Below are 19379 nucleotides of genomic sequence, written 5' to 3'. Positions count from 1 at the left end.
GTCAAATACAATACAGAAAATGAATAGTTGTTTCATTGATCTATAAACATATATTGGATTGAATATAACTTATTTAAAATTACGTTTTCAAACGATTATTAAATCTTTTTCCTAGATTATGCTGTCCTATTTATAGCTGAGCTTCCTATACCTTTATCAATGATAGTCAGCGAGATATGCCGATTAGAAAAATCGAGCTATCTCAATCGGACTGGCTCGGTCTTTTACATAGGTCGCCATTGTGAAGAATTTTTTCATGGTATGATAACTTAGACGAGCTGCTTCGCAGCATCGTCAAAAAGGAATGACACTATAAAACACGTTTATTTTTATCAGAATGCCCCGCTCTGCACGTCCCTGGTGGTTCGTTGTCATACAACACAAATGGCACCATTGCCACGCTGACCTGTCATTCCGGATTAACTTCAAACATAACCGTATTCTTTTGCATGAATGGACAATGGTCGCAACAATCAGCAATATGCCGTCCATGTAAGTACTGATATTTAGTTCAATTTTATTGCTGTTTCAATGTTTGTTGTTAGTACATCAGGTAACTTCGGAAACGCACATTTTATAAAAAGTTGACATTTCGCCAGTATAGTATGTGTTCATTGAACAGCGGTCATTAAACCTTAGGAGCAAACACGGGTATGCAATTTGGCTGATAATTCTGTCTTAAAACCGTTTGTCATCGATATTCAATACAAAACAAAAACGCTCCACTTATGCGCAATAAAAAAATAAATGGTTTGACTTATTCAATATATATAATAGACATACAGTCCATGAATATACATGATCACAACATAGTAACATTTATAAAGGGCGTGACATGTGATCAGTATTGAATTTCATATGTTGTTAAATAATGTATCAATACATGAAAAGGTCTAGGACAACTGCTTTTAGGATTGAATAATGCTATAACGATAACATCAAAAGCAACAAAGACGATTCGTCTACAAGAAAGAGCAAAACATAGTTCTGTTCTGTTCTACAAGAGAGCGAAAAGTCAAGTTTGAGTAATGGATTATATACATATATTTATAATAACATGTGTACATGTTTTTTTTACTAAATGCTTTATGTTCATACATAGCTAAGTTTATGTTGTTAGTTGTATTATCCGATTCAATAAATTTTATCATGACTCGTCTTGTCCAGTAATATTAATTTATATACAATGTCCTAATATAATCATATAAGAAACATTCTAATATAAAAAAGATATTCATCTTCAGGAACATTTCTCTATTGACATTTTCTATCTTAAAAAGGTATAGCTTCAGGTTTGTGACATCTGCCTGATTCGATTTTTAATCTATGAGATGAAACCCTTATCAACAAAGATCAGATCTGTACCTATTTATACTAACATTTTTTTAAGTTAAGGTGCAATTCAAATAAACAAAACTGCCTGTAACTTATTGCTTTTGAAGAATCATTAAGTTCAAACATCCAATTTTAGATACATGTAGCATTTAATCTAGACTTTACCAAGGATACAAAAACACTTTTCATCACCTACACCTTGGTTCAGCCATGCATATTGAAAGCCTAAGGTATGCAACAGATTGCGAACATAATTTGCCCAAATATGTTGCTTTGGTCTATTTATTAATTTTTTTCACACTTGGCTATAAATACACTTTACATACTTATGATCTTCTGACGGAATAATTTTCTACCAATACCGCATTACATTAATGGCTTTTTGGTTATCAAGGATGTTCTTCCAAGTTCCCTATACGCAAAATTAATCTGTGTTTGAATATTTACGCCTAGTCGATTTTGCAAAAAAATAAGTGAACTCTGTTCTACAATTACGCCCCATATTTCTTACCCGTAATTTAAAATTGGTGAAACAATATGATCAAACTACTCTTATTCGCTATATATTGAAATTGTTGGATAATTTATTAAATACTGGTTAAGCTTAAACACAGTATTTAGGCTTGGCCTGCAAGTGTTTCGAAAGTATGTGTAAAAGGTCCTCCTGTTGTTAATTCAATTCCTAAGTATGTAAATTATTTAATAATTTCTAATTGAATGGTCTTTGTACAAACATTTAATATCCCTCCTAACGTGTTCCCCTTTTTTAAAACCATACCTTTGTTTTATTTGTTTTATTTGTTTTAACACATAATTTCCACCTATAACATTATTCTTCTAACAAAAACAAACCTTTAATTAGTTCTTTCTCAGTTTCAGCCGTAATAACAATGTCATCTGCATATAACAAATAAGAATTAGTATGCCAATATCTATTCCTTTAGTTTAAACCTATTTTTTTAAGCTCGATTGCATCGAAAGCCTAAGGCTTATATAAATGCTCTCGAGTCCGTTTCCTGAGCCTAGAACCAGTACTTGGTGTCTTTGGGGGAGATCTAAAGAACGCTTCCACGGTGGAGATCGAATCCGTGACCTCCCGGTCGCTAGGAGGACACCATATCCATTACACCACGTCGACCTTAAAAAATCTATTCCTTTAAAAACATTTAACATATAATCTTCTTCTAAGTCATTCAAATAAATAGTAAATAGGAATGGTGGTAATGATTATCCTGTTCTTACTCCTAAAACAGGAAAACAAACTTCATTACTTATTGTATTATCTAATTTTATTGTTAATTTTACATTTGTATACATAGATTTTATGATATCAATCATTTTTCCTCTAACGCCTAGTTTCAACAGTTTATACCAGATGATATCCCTCACCAAATAATCGAACGCATTGGTGTAATCATCAAATATGGCATACAATCTTTTTTGTTTACTTAATAAACAAGTGTGTGTAAATTTCAAATAGTAATTGATTGTTAACATTTGAGTTCAGTGTAATTCAGTACTGATTGTCCACTGAGATTCATTAACAAATTCTGAAGCAAACACTGGATTGACACCCGAAAATTATTATATATATTTATCAATCATTTTATATGTTTAGATGCTTTAGAAATATGCATACATGATACTAATGATAAATGTATAATAGATGTTTTGACGAAACCATATATATATATATATATATATATATATATATATATACATATATATATATGTGTGTATATATGTATATCCTATTAAATTGTTAAACACTGTAAAATTCTTTGCAGCATGCGAATTTATAAATGCGTTTTATATTTTTCACCATGATTGATTATTGCTGGGCTAAGAGTGAGGTTTTGTACGAATTAAACGAGTGTTTCTGGAGAATCAATATTCTTATATAATTTAAAGGGACTGTCAACCGCGATTGACGAAAAAAGAAAAGTTTTAGAACTTTTCTTTTTTCGTCAATCGCGGTTGACAGTCCCTTTAAAGTGTAAACATAACAAAAGAAAAATGTTCACTGGATCAGATTGTTTAAAAGAATGTTTTGTCTCATGTAAGCAAGTATAAAAACAATACCGTTTTGTTTAGCAATTTTTAAAAACACAGGTCCTAGTTTCAACCATTTCCCTCGAACAATTTTAACTGTCTAACGACAGGATCATTTTGTGCCATTGATATCCCTAGTAGGCGAATATACCTGTTAAACCTAATAATTTTTACATTTTACCGCTGATTGTGTTATTTCTATTTTATATTCGGTTTATGTTATTAAACATTGCTTAAATGCCTTGTTACATCCTATAACGTACAAATACACACCCGCTAAAGGAGTTTTTTTTAGATATTGACCTTTTTTGAAATTCGATAAACAAATTATAGCATATTTGTTTAAGTGTGGGTTATTCGGTTAAGTGTGCAACCTAAATTACATCATGACATGCTTAAGCACTATTTTATGTTCGCTTGAGTGTTATTAAAAATTACTTAACTGCCGTGGTACATGCTAAAACAAACAAATACGCTACAACAAAGATGTTTTGTTACTATATTGACTTATTTTTGAAACTTATTAAAAAAAGTATAAATACGTAATTGTTTTAAGTGTAGCTTGTGCAACATCAATTGCATCAGCTATTCATGTTTGGGTTTGATATGTATGGTTTCAATCATAAACTGTATATTTCCGAACTTGTCCCATATTCATCACCGCTACACTCGAAACAAATAAATTAATACAATTTCCCCTTTTTCAAACCGCAACACCCGCAAAATGATACTTTTTCAAAAGTAGCCGTATTAAACCCGAGATGCAAGTTGTAAATATGTACATGTCCGCTCATATGCAATATTCCAAACCGTTTTAAACGCAAGCAATATATACCCAATATTCCAACATATACACTAAAAATGAGATAGTTCTATAGTTTAAAGCTCTTGCCTTTCATAAAATATCATCTTTCTTTGTGTTTTGATATAAATGCAGATCCACCGCTTAACGTTACGGGTATACGCCTTGTTGATGGACCAGATCTTAACGTAGGTCGAGTGGAAATTGCTGTAGACGGATTATATGGAACCATTTGCGATAGTTATTTCAACTTGTCCGATGCTGAGGTTTTATGTAAACAAATCAATTCCAGGTAGAATACGTATATATTTTTTAAGTTCTTTTATTAAATTTTGTTTCGATTTCACTTCCATCGCAAACTCACTATACGTTGCTGAAATGTAACAGGAAGTTATTCAAATTTATACAAATGGGCCTGTACATACCTCATTTATTTTCTTATTAAATTTCAGAAAAAACGACGAAAGTAATACTTCATGTTGGCAAAAGCTTAATAATTTGTGTTGTTCATATTGGAACATGCAATCTATCAAGTAAAACATGTAGTGTACCACATATTGTTCAGGGATAACTGCCCCCATTTGTAATAACAAACATACATTTTAAAGTTAAGCTTAGTTAACAAACAGTTATTTGTATAATGTACTTCGACTGTAACTGTTGTACTGGTGATCTATTTTTTCTATTCGCAAGACATAAAAGAATCGTTAAACTAAGAAAATTTAAAAGAATTGAAAATTACTTATGATGATTGTTTTATTAAGTTATAGAGCAGCAGTGTTTTTCACTGGCGCCAGATATGGTGAAGGCTCAGGTCCCGTGCACGTTGATCAACTTCATTGTAATGGCAATGAAACCTCTCTCAGCCAGTGTAAATACATAAAGAATGGCCAATGCAGTCACGGACGAGATGTATCCTTACTTTGCAACGGCATGTTACATTGTCTCTAATGACATTGCAGTCATTGTACATTGTTTTAACTAAGAAGTTTATAAATAGTACGCTCTGTTATTACAATATGCATTTGGATGGTAAATATTATTTTTTTTATGTATGATAAACTCAAATTGCAGAACGTTTCGCTGTTTCCTTTCCTTAGTTAATAATGCTATGTGTACGGACGTGATTTCACATGCCCATGTGCATGAACATATAATTTTTCTCTTTTATTTTTTTCTCAAATTCAATAAGCTTAGGCATGTTTTCCGTTAAGTACGGCAATAATTTCATGATGATTGCCGAAAGTAGGTATGCGCACATAGTCGTAAAAGCACTTGAATACGTGAGTTCGCCCATAGTAAGGTTAACTTAATCTCCGCGATATGACCTAATATGTGTTTAAAAAAGAAAACAATATCCAACAAACGCATGAATTATCAAACATAGTATGTGCACAGATGTGGCTCTGTAATTTCTGTTTGAACAGTTTATTAAATATGCAAAATGAGAAAGCGCGCATGAGAGCAGGTTTCACGGATGTCATAAGGCTATTATGGTGTTTATATCCCATAGTCGCTACAACGTTTACAAATTGCAGGTTCGAAATAATTCGTTTTCTTTACACTCATGATCGCGTTGAAAGATAACTAAACACGTTTTAATTCGCAATTTATTTATTAAATCACGACAAATGTCAAATACAATACAGAAAATGAATAGTTGTTTCATTGATCTATAAACATATATTGGATTGAATATAACTTATTTAAAATTACGTTTTCAAACGATTATTAAATCTTTTTCCTAGATTATGCTGTCCTATTTATAGCTGAGCTTCCTATACCTTTATCAATGATAGTCAGCGAGATATGCCGATTAGAAAAATCGAGCTATCTCAATCGGACTGGCTCGGTCTTTTACATAGGTCGCCATTGTGAAGAATTTTTTCATGGTATGATAACTTAGACGAGCTGCTTCGCAGCATCGTCAAAAAGGAATGACACTATAAAACACGTTTATTTTTATCAGAATGCCCCGCTCTGCACGTCCCTGGTGGTTCGTTGTCATACAACACAAATGGCACCATTGCCACGCTGACCTGTCATTCCGGATTAACTTCAAACATAACCGTATTCTTTTGCATGAATGGACAATGGTCGCAACAATCAGCAATATGCCGTCCATGTAAGTACTGATATTTAGTTCAATTTTATTGCTGTTTCAATGTTTGTTGTTAGTACATCAGGTAACTTCGGAAACGCACATTTTATAAAAAGTTGACATTTCGCCAGTATAGTATGTGTTCATTGAACAGCGGTCATTAAACCTTAGGAGCAAACACGGGTATGCAATTTGGCTGATAATTCTGTCTTAAAACCGTTTGTCATCGATATTCAATACAAAACAAAAACGCTCCACTTATGCGCAATAAAAAAATAAATGGTTTGACTTATTCAATATATATAATAGACATACAGTCCATGAATATACATGATCACAACATAGTAACATTTATAAAGGGCGTGACATGTGATCAGTATTGAATTTCATATGTTGTTAAATAATGTATCAATACATGAAAAGGTCTAGGACAACTGCTTTTAGGATTGAATAATGCTATAACGATAACATCAAAAGCAACAAAGACGATTCGTCTACAAGAAAGAGCAAAACATAGTTCTGTTCTGTTCTACAAGAGAGCGAAAAGTCAAGTTTGAGTAATGGATTATATACATATATTTATAATAACATGTGTACATGTTTTTTTTACTAAATGCTTTATGTTCATACATAGCTAAGTTTATGTTGTTAGTTGTATTATCCGATTCAATAAATTTTATCATGACTCGTCTTGTCCAGTAATATTAATTTATATACAATGTCCTAATATAATCATATAAGAAACATTCTAATATAAAAAAGATATTCATCTTCAGGAACATTTCTCTATTGACATTTTCTATCTTAAAAAGGTATAGCTTCAGGTTTGTGACATCTGCCTGATTCGATTTTTAATCTATGAGATGAAACCCTTATCAACAAAGATCAGATCTGTACCTATTTATACTAACATTTTTTTAAGTTAAGGTGCAATTCAAATAAACAAAACTGCCTGTAACTTATTGCTTTTGAAGAATCATTAAGTTCAAACATCCAATTTTAGATACATGTAGCATTTAATCTAGACTTTACCAAGGATACAAAAAACACTTTTCATCACCTACACCTTGGTTCAGCCATGCATATTGAAAGCCTAAGGTATGCAACAGATTGCGAACATAATTTGCCCAAATATGTTGCTTTGGTCTATTTATTAATTTTTTTCACACTTGGCTATAAATACACTTTACATACTTATGATCTTCTGACGGAATAATTTTCTACCAATACCGCATTACATTAATGGCTTTTTGGTTATCAAGGATGTTCTTCCAAGTTCCCTATACGCAAAATTAATCTGTGTTTGAATATTTACGCCTAGTCGATTTTGCAAAAAAATAAGTGAACTCTGTTCTACAATTACGCCCCATATTTCTTACCCGTAATTTAAAATTGGTGAAACAATATGATCAAACTACTCTTATTCGCTATATATTGAAATTGTTGGATAATTTATTAAATACTGGTTAAGCTTAAACACAGTATTTAGGCTTGGCCTGCAAGTGTTTCGAAAGTATGTGTAAAAGGTCCTCCTGTTGTTAATTCAATTCCTAAGTATGTAAATTATTTAATAATTTCTAATTGAATGGTCTTTGTACAAACATTTAATATCCCTCCTAACGTGTTCCCCTTTTTTAAAACCATACCTTTGTTTTATTTGTTTTATTTGTTTTAACACATAATTTCCACCTATAACATTATTCTTCTAACAAAAACAAACCTTTAATTAGTTCTTTCTCAGTTTCAGCCGTAATAACAATGTCATCTGCATATAACAAATAAGAATTAGTATGCCAATATCTATTCCTTTAGTTTAAACCTATTTTTTTTAAGCTCGATTGCATCGAAAGCCTAAGGCTTATATAAATGCTCTCGAGTCCGTTTCCTGAGCCTAGAACCAGTACTTGGTGTCTTTGGGGGAGATCTAAAGAACGCTTCCACGGTGGAGATCGAATCCGTGACCTCCCGGTCGCTAGGAGGACACCATATCCATTACACCACGTCGACCTTAAAAAATCTATTCCTTTAAAAACATTTAACATATAATCTTCTTCTAAGTCATTCAAATAAATAGTAAATAGGAATGGTGGTAATGATTATCCTTTTCTTACTCCTAAAACAGGAAAACAAACTTCATTACTTATTGTATTATCTAATTTTATTGTTAATTTTACATTTGTATACATAGATTTTATGATATCAATCATTTTTCCTCTAACGCCTAGTTTCAACAGTTTATACCAGATGATATCCCTCACCAAATAATCGAACGCATTGGTGTAATCATCAAATATGGCATACAATCTTTTTTGTTTACTTAATAAACAAGTGTGTGTAAATTTCAAATAGTAATTGATTGTTAACATTTGAGTTCAGTGTAATTCAGTACTGATTGTCCACTGAGATTCATTAACAAATTCTGAAGCAAACACTGGATTGACACCCGAAAATTATTATATATATTTATCAATCATTTTATATGTTTAGATGCTTTAGAAATATGCATACATGATACTAATGATAAATGTATAATAGATGTTTTGACGAAACCATATATATATATATATATATATATATATATATATATATATATATATATATATATATATGTATATATGTATATCCTATTAAATTGTTAAACACTGTAAAATTCTTTGCAGCATGCGAATTTATAAATGCGTTTTATATTTTTCACCATGATTGATTATTGCTGGGCTAAGAGTGAGGTTTTGTACGAATTAAACGAGTGTTTCTGGAGAATCAATATTCTTATATAATTTAAAGGGACTGTCAACCGCGATTGACGAAAAAAGAAAAGTTTTAGAACTTTTCTTTTTTCGTCAATCGCGGTTGACAGTCCCTTTAAAGTGTAAACATAACAAAAGAAAAATGTTCACTGGATCAGATTGTTTAAAAGAATGTTTTGTCTCATGTAAGCAAGTATAAAAACAATACCGTTTTGTTTAGCAATTTTTAAAAACACAGGTCCTAGTTTCAACCATTTCCCTCGAACAATTTTAACTGTCTAACGACAGGATCATTTTGTGCCATTGATATCCCTAGTAGGCGAATATACCTGTTAAACCTAATAATTTTTACATTTTACCGCTGATTGTGTTATTTCTATTTTATATTCGGTTTATGTTATTAAACATTGCTTAAATGCCTTGTTACATCCTATAACGTACAAATACACACCCGCTAAAGGAGTTTTTTTTAGATATTGACCTTTTTTGAAATTCGATAAACAAATTATAGCATATTTGTTTAAGTGTGGGTTATTCGGTTTAGTGTGCAACCTAAATTACATCATGACATGCTTAAGCACTATTTTATGTTCGCTTGAGTGTTATTAAAAATTACTTAACTGCCGTGGTACATGCTAAAACAAACAAATACGCTACAACAAAGATGTTTTGTTACTATATTGACTTATTTTTGAAACTTATTAAAAAAAGTATAAATACGTAATTGTTTTAAGTGTAGCTTGTGCAACATCAATTGCATCAGCTATTCATGTTTGGGTTTGATATGTATGGTTTCAATCATAAACTGTATATTTCCGAACTTGTCCCATATTCATCACCGCTACACTCGAAACAAATAAATTAATACAATTTCCCCTTTTTCAAACCGCAACACCCGCAAAATGATACTTTTTCAAAAGTAGCCGTATTAAACCCGAGATGCAAGTTGTAAATATGTACATGTCCGCTCATATGCAATATTCCAAACCGTTTTAAACGCAAGCAATATATACCCAATATTCCAACATATACACTAAAAATGAGATAGTTCTATAGTTTAAAGCTCTTGCCTTTCATAAAATATCATCTTTCTTTGTGTTTTGATATAAATGCAGATCCACCGCTTAACGTTACGGGTATACGCCTTGTTGATGGACCAGATCTTAACGTAGGTCGAGTGGAAATTGCTGTAGACGGATTATATGGAACCATTTGCGATAGTTATTTCAACTTGTCCGATGCTGAGGTTTTATGTAAACAAATCAATTCCAGGTAGAATACGTATATATTTTTTAAGTTCTTTTATTAAATTTTGTTTCGATTTCACTTCCATCGCAAACTCACAATACGTTGCTGAAATGTAACAGGAAGTTATTCAAATTTATACAAATGGGCCTGTACATACCTCATTTATTTTCTTATTAAATTTCAGAAAAAACGACGAAAGTAATACTTCATGTTGGCAAAAGCTTAATAATTTGTGTTGTTCATATTGGAACATGCAATCTATCAAGTAAAACATGTAGTGTACCACATATTGTTCAGGGATAACTGCCCCCATTTGTAATAACAAACATACATTTTAAAGTTAAGCTTAGTTAACAAACAGTTATTTGTATAATGTACTTCGACTGTAACTGTTGTACTGGTGATCTATTTTTTCTATTCGCAAGACATAAAAGAATCGTTAAACTAAGAAAATTTAAAAGAATTGAAAATTACTTATGATGATTGTTTTATTAAGTTATAGAGCAGCAGTGTTTTTCACTGGCGCCAGATATGGTGAAGGCTCAGGTCCCGTGCACGTTGATCAACTTCATTGTAATGGCAATGAAACCTCTCTCAGCCAGTGTAAATACATAAAGAATGGCCAATGCAGTCACGGACGAGATGTATCCTTACTTTGCAACGGCATGTTACATTGTCTCTAATGACATTGCAGTCATTGTACATTGTTTTAACTAAGAAGTTTATAAATAGTACGCTCTGTTATTACAATATGCATTTGGATGGTAAATATTATTTTTTTTATGTATGATAAACTCAAATTGCAGAATGTGGGCAACCTGCCATCGCATTTTGGGGTGTCGGGTATTTCAATTACAACGGGACAAGTTTGTATGCGAATTGCGAATATTACAAAACGTACGTCGGCTACCTGCGTATGGCATGTACAGCAAATGGATGGACGACCATTGGTGAATGTCAAGAATACAGTAAGTTACGATTTAACATACATTAGCAAACTTGCAAATATTGTTAATCCCGTATTTTAAACGTTTAATGCTAGAAAATTCTTGTGCTATGCTAGTGTACTCCAATGTACTGGGAACCTGCTATGTTGAGAATAAAGAGTGGCCTTATCAGAACAAAACCATTACTAGTCAGCTTAGGGATTATATTATATATGCACATATATTTGATAAGGGATATTCTGTGATAAATCAGTACTTAAAGTGGTATTATTACACGAAGGTGAAAGACGCTGAGTCCTTTGTTAGTATTAATAATACATTTATTACTTAAATTAAGGTTATTTGTATTTGGTGTTATCATTAGGTGGCTAATAAAAGCAACGGCAATTATCTTTAAATTAAAGAAACAAGTATCATGATTGTCTTTTTAACGAATAACGTATGTTGAGATGTCGTTCAATATTAATAAAACCGTGATTGTGTATTTAATGCGGAAATAATCAAATGCGTTTTTTCAGGTCGGCCACTTACAATGCAAGAGATACGGCTTGTAAACGGAAGTAGATCTACTAGTGGTAGAGTTGAGATAAAAGTGTTTGACACATGGGGTACGGTATGCAGTGACAGCTTTGGAAAAATGGAAGCCGACGTGATATGCAGAATGATAGGCTATCCGTAAGTAAATGTTATTTTAAAATACATAATATGTTGTATTTATTTAAATGAATACCTAATACTTCTTAACAAAGTGTTTGGTTAAAACTTCATTGGTGCTCATGGTAATTATAAAGCGTTCCATGTTTGATTATGTATGATACTTTTGATTCGCTCTCCCTATCGTTTCTTCTTAGTCCTGCTAAAGCATTCCAAACATCATTGCACGAGGGAACTGGACCAATTTTTATAGACAATATGGTTTGTGGCGTGAACAACTCTCACATCAATGAGTGCCAGTATGTCACTTTGGACAACTGTAATCACAACAAGGATATGGCCGTTACATGTACAGGTCTGTTAGATATAATATATTTATATATCAAAATACAAATATTGCGAATGAGTGTTACAGTTAACTCGCATTGTAGTAAATAATAAATGTATGCATGTAATACAAGCACTGTATAAAAGCAAACCACAAATTTATCACTTTAGTACAAAAACACACAGGAAACGAAATCTTATATTTGAAAATGAACGAATAATCTATAGGAATACTATATGTTACATTGACGATTCCGCTGGCATAATTTTGTTGCAGACTGCGGTGAACTAAAGGTTCCATTCGGTAATGTCAACCATACCTCTTCGAGTGTTGGATCTGTTGTAAGCGTCGTGTGTGAATATGGTCGAAGACTAGCCGGGGACTCAGTTATTGTTTGCCAAGAGAATGGAAATTGGACTAACACCCCATCGTGCCCTTTGATAGGTACTACAATCCGGTTTTATATTGAACACATTCAATAATACGTTTAAGCATGATGCTTTTCACAACTATATTTGGGTTAATTTGTATCTTCCAACATTCATATGATGTTAACGTCCTACGAATACCATGACAGCAATCTTTTCTGAATAGTTTTTCATAAATGTTATACTCTATGTCGGAAAGCCTTCTATACTTAAATTCAATGTTTGCACAATGTTCACACATTGTTCAAAAGGTGTTGTTGGTTTAAAAAAACTGCCCACATCCTAATACAATTGTAGATTGTGGTAATCCCACGCCAATTAATGGCGCCGTTAACGGGACATCGCACTACCTCGATGCTGTTCTCAACGTGTCGTGTAAAACTGGATTTGTTCTATCTGGAAGTTCAATCATACGATGTCAGAAAAACAGTACTTGGAGTGATTATCCAAAATGCACCATTGTGGGTAAGATGTAATCTTAGAAGTTTAAAGAGCAATTATACGCATATGAGCCGGTCATATTTAATCCACAGGACGTCACGGTACCTCAATGACAATCTCTCAGTATCTTGTTTGAAAGGCTTTAATTCATTTGGATATTCCGTTAAACGAAGTCAGAGTTGCATAAGTATAGTATTTGTAGTGTAATTTTGTTTACTAAAAGTAATACGCATATTGAAAAATATACTACACATATTTGGAGGGAAATATTGTTAGCAGTACATGTTGAACGGGTAGTTGTTGTTTACAAATGTATGTGCTGATTTGATCATTTCATTCATGCAGACTGCAATGAACTAATAATTCCCAATATGACGACTGACGTTCGTAACACAACAACCTACGGACAGATAGCATTTGTCAGTTGCAAACCAGACTTCACTCCAAGTGGTTCATGGGTTGTCAAATGTGAAGCAAGCGGCGTTTGGAATTACACGAACGTCCCCAAATGTGAACTCATTAGTAAGATTGGCTTTCATTATTAAGTTTGTATAAATATGTTGCTCTAAATATGTTGTTATTGGTTTGCTATTTTCTTAAATTATATGAATAAAAACGTTTTTGTTATTTTATTAGCCGTCTATGTATCAATTATAGTAGTTTCGCGCGTGTTTATTAGCAAACAATAACTAAACTTCCATGGATGATTCAACATCAGTTTGCATATATGGGCTTGCCCTTATTATGAAATAACGTTAAATTCTAACAAATACACTTCATGCGGTATCTCAATATTTTGAAAATTATAAATATTTGTATGCGATCTCTGTCTGTTGTACCAATACAATTGTTAAATACAATTAATGATGTATTGAACTGTAACAGATTGTGGATCCTCTGCTCCTCCATATGGACGCGTCAACGACACCACATCGACTATTGGAACTGTGGTTGGCGTTGAATGTGACTATGGTCGACGACTGATTGGCGATTTGGTACGGGTTTGCCAAGTGACTGGAAAGTGGACAGGTTCCCCCTCGTGTACTTTAATTGGTAATATACTTTTAATCACTGGGACTATATGTGTAAAGTTAACACACTAAGAAAACTGAGTTAGGTTTATATTCAAATATTTATCAATTGCTCTATGTAGCATTGAAGTTTGAAAAAAACATGATCACTTACATTCAAACATGGTCTATTATTTGTGCAGAATGTGATGATCCAACACCAGATAACGGCAACGTTAACGGCACGTCACGGTTGCTTGACCACGTTCTCTCGGTGTCGTGTACTAAAGGTTTCACGTTGACTGGAAATTCCGTCATACGCTGCAGAAATGACAGTACTTGGAGTGACTACCCGAACTGCACTATTGTTGGTAAGATATACGACTAATTATAACAATTACAACACATATATTTTAATGTATTGCGAAACATACTTATATCATGAAATGGTGAACAACTTTATGTTTAATTTTGCAATGTTTTATCTTATAGATTGTGGCGTCCTGCAAATTGCAAATATGACCATAAACCTCGAAAATGTGACCACATACGGGCAGATAGCAGATGTCAGATGCAATCAAGATTTCATACCACTTGGTTCATGGACTGTGAAATGTGAAGCTAGTGGCGTTTGGAATCACACGCATGTTCCAAAATGTGAACTCATTGGTAAACTATTTCATACATGATTTTAGCATTCGTATAAAAGTGCATGTAAAATAAAAATTGCATGTTCATCTTAACTTTCCGGCTCCTTAGCTATAAAAAAGTCCGGTAACACATGATAATTTATGATACTTTACTAAACTACAATGTATAAAAAGATAATGTTCCGTTATTAAACAGATTGTGGGAACCCAACGCCTACAAAGGGCTTAGTGAATTCATCAGAAACAACTGTCAATGCAGTGGTCAGCGTTTCGTGTGAAAATGGTTATATAATGTATGGCGACTCAGTCATCACATGTCTTAGAAACGGCACGTGGTCCGGTTACCCGAAATGCGACCCTTCGGGTAAGTGTTATATTTGGCAAGAATTTAATATCGGTAGGAATTTTATGTAATGATCTGAGCATTGTTTGGACCAAGTTTCATTTTTTATAAATAATATTTCGCTATGCTGGCTTTACTTCTATTTTTGGGAAAACAATCATAATAGAAATCTGGATTCAATACCTCGCGATTATCGAAACTCAAATATAGCTCATATAATTTGCATTTGTAATTGATACATATGTAGGCAAGGGCTAAAAGTATTGTTTTACGGGAAATCTTACCATATTTAGAAATGCAAATGAAAATAAAGTAATAATTTTGCATATAATCGCTAATTTCCATGCCGACATTGTATATTATTCAAAGAACTTGTACTTTAAAGGACAGAAAAAAATGTGGATAGACATATTTATAATGCAATGCACATTTAAAATATTTAATGTAATTAGTAACAAACAAAGTTGATATTCAAAATAAAGCTTTTTTCATGAACTTTTATTAGAATTGACTGTTAAAATAAGTTATGTTTTTAGATATAAAAAAGCTGTTGTTTAAAAAAAGAATATTAATGATGTGTCGTTTGGTGTTAAATATGCATTGATTTTATATCGCTCTTCCACCGACTTAATACAAAATAAAATTCACAGCTCTCAAATAAAAATAAAAACACGTAATTAATATCGTCAAAAACTATTAAACCCCGTGTTTTGTTTTATCATTATGGGCAGATTGCGGCAGACCAGCGATCGCAAATGCTAAAATAATGACAAATACATCAACGTCCTTAAATTCACAAGCAGTCATCAGTTGTAACGAGGGATTCAATTTAGAAGGACCAAGTGTTATCACATGCACTGAAACTGGATGGAGTGATAATGTTACATGTTCACAAATTGGTAATCAATGTATATTCAATATGCTTAATACAAAAATGTGTTCGCAAACGTAATAAAACATGGCTCTGAAACAAAAAAGAAAGGCTCTCACCAATATAATTAAAAATAACACTTAAAACAAAATGTGTCACCGAAAAGCGACGTCCTTATTAAATTGAGACATTCAATCAGATTTCATAGTTATTATTATATTAGATATCCAAAAACTTATTTTTTCTTAGATTGTGGAAAGATGGATGTTTCTAATGGAAGAGTGATCGGTACATATTCACATTATGGGGCTGTTATTGAAGTGGAGTGTAATACTGGATATTTTATTCGGGGTGACATCAAATTAACATGCCAAGGCACAGGTCAATGGAGCAACAATCCAACATGTGTCATTCAAGGTATGCATTTTAATGTATATGTGATATTTTCACAAATATGTGTTAAATAATCGTTGTATATTTCGTTTTCAACATGTTTTTAAATGGCAACATACAATGCTTTTTTGTTGGCATGTAAATATATACCGATAGGTAATGAAATTGTAATGTAGTTGAATTAATGTTTTATACGTTTCTTTTAATTTGGAATTAGAATAAACCCCTTTTATTTGTGCGCAACCAGTTTGAACATTTTATTGTTAGGTTATTGTACATATATTGTATTGTTGTCGCGCGTCTACCTTTAATATGAATATTTGAGTATACTTGTGATGCTTTGTCTCTAAAGTATTTTAATATAAAAAACAAATGTCAGTGTAAAAGTTTGTTTCTTGTCAGCATGTCTACATTTCTGTTTATTTTGTGTTAACATACTCAGTGGTTAAATGGCAATGTAATTGAAATGTAAATGTATTCGATTTTTGTTGTGTCATTCGAAATAGGATGTTATGTTAAAAGTTTAATAGTTTGCTATATTATTTATCTTATTATTATACATGTTGTTCTGATTAATTCTAGAAATAATGTAAGTTCGAACTTCATAAAACACGTTTAACTCTTATTGTATTCTATTGTATTTTATTGACAAATTGTAGGTGGCATGCGTAGTTTTATTAATTGTTTTGTGTCTGTTGCATGTTTTGTTCTTTGCAGTGTTACATTACTTCTTAAGTGTTTATTTGTCAATTATATAGCACAAGGTGCTGAAAACAATTCCTTTTGTGATATTGCAACTGAAGTGTCATCACTGTTTATATTAATTAAATGCGTATCAGCTGAAATGATACTTTTATTCTTATTATGTGAAATTGATTTCAAAATTCCTCTAAGATATGCCATGAACTGTATGTATATATTTCTTAAGATTGTAACAACGTGACCACACCAACCAACGGTATAATACTAACGAGTCCTGTTTTTACCACCTATAATTCATCGTTGCGATTTCAATGTGAATCTGGTTATCAACTCATCGGAAATGACATATTGTGGTGTGACGCAGCAGGCAATTGGAACAGTTCAGTTCCTACCTGCAATCGAAAATGTAATATGCGTTTTCTTTCTATAGTATGCACACTTGAAATTTGATTTATGAAATATAATTGTGGCATCAAGAAATTTCAAAGTTTTTTCTTAAAACTGTGCACGAGGAACGTCGAACGTCATAATATTGTTATGTATATACCGATCTCCTATAAGCAAAGAAATCGTGTTATTTAATCGTTGTAGATTGCGGTGATCCTACCCCAGCAAATGGTGAACTAAACGGGACGTCATTCTACTATACTGACGTGGTTTCTGTATCCTGCAAAACTGGCTATTCGTTGTCCGGCGGACCTGTGATGAAATGTCAGAGTAATAGTAATTGGACAGACTATCCGACATGTATTATTGTTGGTAAGCAATTATAGTTAACAGAAACAGAAACTGAACAAAGAAAAAGAATCGATGAAATAAAACGTAATTGTATATATATATATATATATATATATATATATATATATATATATATATATATATATATATATATATATATATATATATATATATATATATATATATATATATATATATATTATTCAGTATATATATATATATATATATATATTATTCAGTATATATTTCGAATGAATTAATATATGCTGATATTGTGTATCAACATAGTGTGCGAGCAGATTGACCTGAAAAATGGTAGAGTGATCGGCGCAACAAGAGAGTTTGAGTCAAGAGTTCAGGTGCAGTGTAATATAGGGTATGATCTCCAGGGTGACGATAGACTTGTATGTCAAGCCAACGGTCAATGGAGTGGGAGACCAACATGCGTCATAAAAAGTATTCCTTTTGTATTATAACGTTTTTTTTTATTAATTATTATATGTTGCTATTATATAGGTGACACGTGTTTATTAGGCACGTCTGCATTATTTATTTTGTGAAGTGACAGTTTAGTTATACCGCCAATGTTAAGTAGAACAACGTTCATATTTGAATCAAATTTGATTAGGTTCTGATATTAAGCAATGTAACAACTATAAATATGATCTTTATCGGATGTGTAAACAATATTTTACATATTACATTTAATACTATGTTTTAAAAAAATGATTTTTACTGGTGAAATGGGTTTATTGACAGATTTCTTTTCCTCAAACACATTTACATGCCGATGTCGGAATCAATACAAAATAAACTTAAAAAACCTCACACGTTTCTTTTGCAGTTTATTTTTGAAAGTGAAACTCTTCATTTTTGTGTCTGACAGTATTGACTATATGATCACTTCCAATACCACTCCAGGCAATAAATATAGCTTTTATTAAATGAATTCTTACGTACGTGTATATTGTCCTTACGTTAAAAGCGCATACTTTTCGTAAAAAATCTATGAAATTAGAGAAAAACGCCATTATTTGTTAATCAGGTCATCCACGTAACGTCATTAGATATGTCATGGTTGCACACGCATGAACGTTGTTTTTATCGGCTAAAATAAATATCAACGCTAGTTAATTGTTAAGACCCATATATACATACTTGGGAAAAGCCGGATTGAAAAGAATTATATTGTTGTCGTTCGCCTAGCAATTACAATACTTTTATTTTCATAAGATCATTTAATAAAATCATATAATCTTATTCATTAAGATAAAAAAAACACCAACAATATACAATTCCGCGTTTTATACATGTTTTAGATTGTGGCAACATTACCGTTCCATCCAACGGAATGCTCTACGAACATGCCATGGTGACAACATATAATGCTCTCTTACGATTTCGATGTGAAGAAGGGTATCTGCTGACAGGAAATGACATCATGTGGTGTGCTGCTACAGGAGTGTGGAACAGCTCTGTTCCGACCTGCATCCGAAAATGTAATATTATTATTGTGTAATCCATTCGAAGACAAGCTAGGTCTCTTAAATATAAAAGTACGTTTCATTAGATAGCTGTCATGAATTAAC

At 32.2% G+C, this 19379-nt stretch overlaps 1 protein-coding gene and 1 long non-coding RNA gene across 3 annotated transcripts; both read left to right on the top strand.

The window, feature by feature from the left end:
* Window positions 1–342: 342 nt before the first annotated feature.
* Window positions 343–10881, top strand: LOC127847372 (uncharacterized). Of its 2 annotated transcripts, none has more exons than XR_008033947.1 (3): window positions 343–492; window positions 10153–10309; window positions 10782–10881. It is a non-coding gene; the product is annotated as an uncharacterized LOC127847372 (long non-coding RNA). The 2 variants fall into 2 exon arrangements; XR_008033946.1 differs by lacking the exon at window positions 343–492 and adding an exon at window positions 6168–6314.
* A 2929-nt stretch (window positions 10882–13810) lies between these two features.
* Window positions 13811–19309, top strand: LOC127847975 (sushi, von Willebrand factor type A, EGF and pentraxin domain-containing protein 1-like). The gene is made up of 11 exons (XM_052380228.1): window positions 13811–13814; window positions 13969–14136; window positions 14297–14464; window positions 14586–14762; window positions 14940–15107; window positions 15818–15985; window positions 16207–16374; window positions 17279–17458; window positions 17644–17811; window positions 18079–18246; window positions 19110–19309. Exons 1-11 carry the CDS (start codon window positions 13811–13813, stop codon window positions 19307–19309), a joined length of 1737 nt encoding a protein of 578 aa, XP_052236188.1.
* Window positions 19310–19379: the final 70 nt, after the last annotated feature.

Source organism: Dreissena polymorpha, chromosome 10 (genome assembly GCF_020536995.1).
Source record: "Dreissena polymorpha isolate Duluth1 chromosome 10, UMN_Dpol_1.0, whole genome shotgun sequence".
In the NCBI taxonomy this organism is placed as follows: domain Eukaryota; kingdom Metazoa; phylum Mollusca; class Bivalvia; order Myida; family Dreissenidae; genus Dreissena; species Dreissena polymorpha.
Note: the sequence above shows the minus strand (reverse complement) of the source record. Positions and strands in the feature narration are given on the sequence as shown.

What these genes read in the sequence shown, in the direction of transcription:
- LOC127847975 (XM_052380228.1), top strand. An exon ending in TCCAACATGTGTCATTCAAG is followed by an intron (nt 16,375 to 17,278) that starts GTATGCATTTTA and finishes ATATTTCTTAAG; the next exon opens with ATTGTAACAACGTGACCACA. An exon ending in TCCTACCTGCAATCGAAAAT is followed by an intron (nt 17,459 to 17,643) that starts GTAATATGCGTT and finishes TAATCGTTGTAG; the next exon opens with ATTGCGGTGATCCTACCCCA.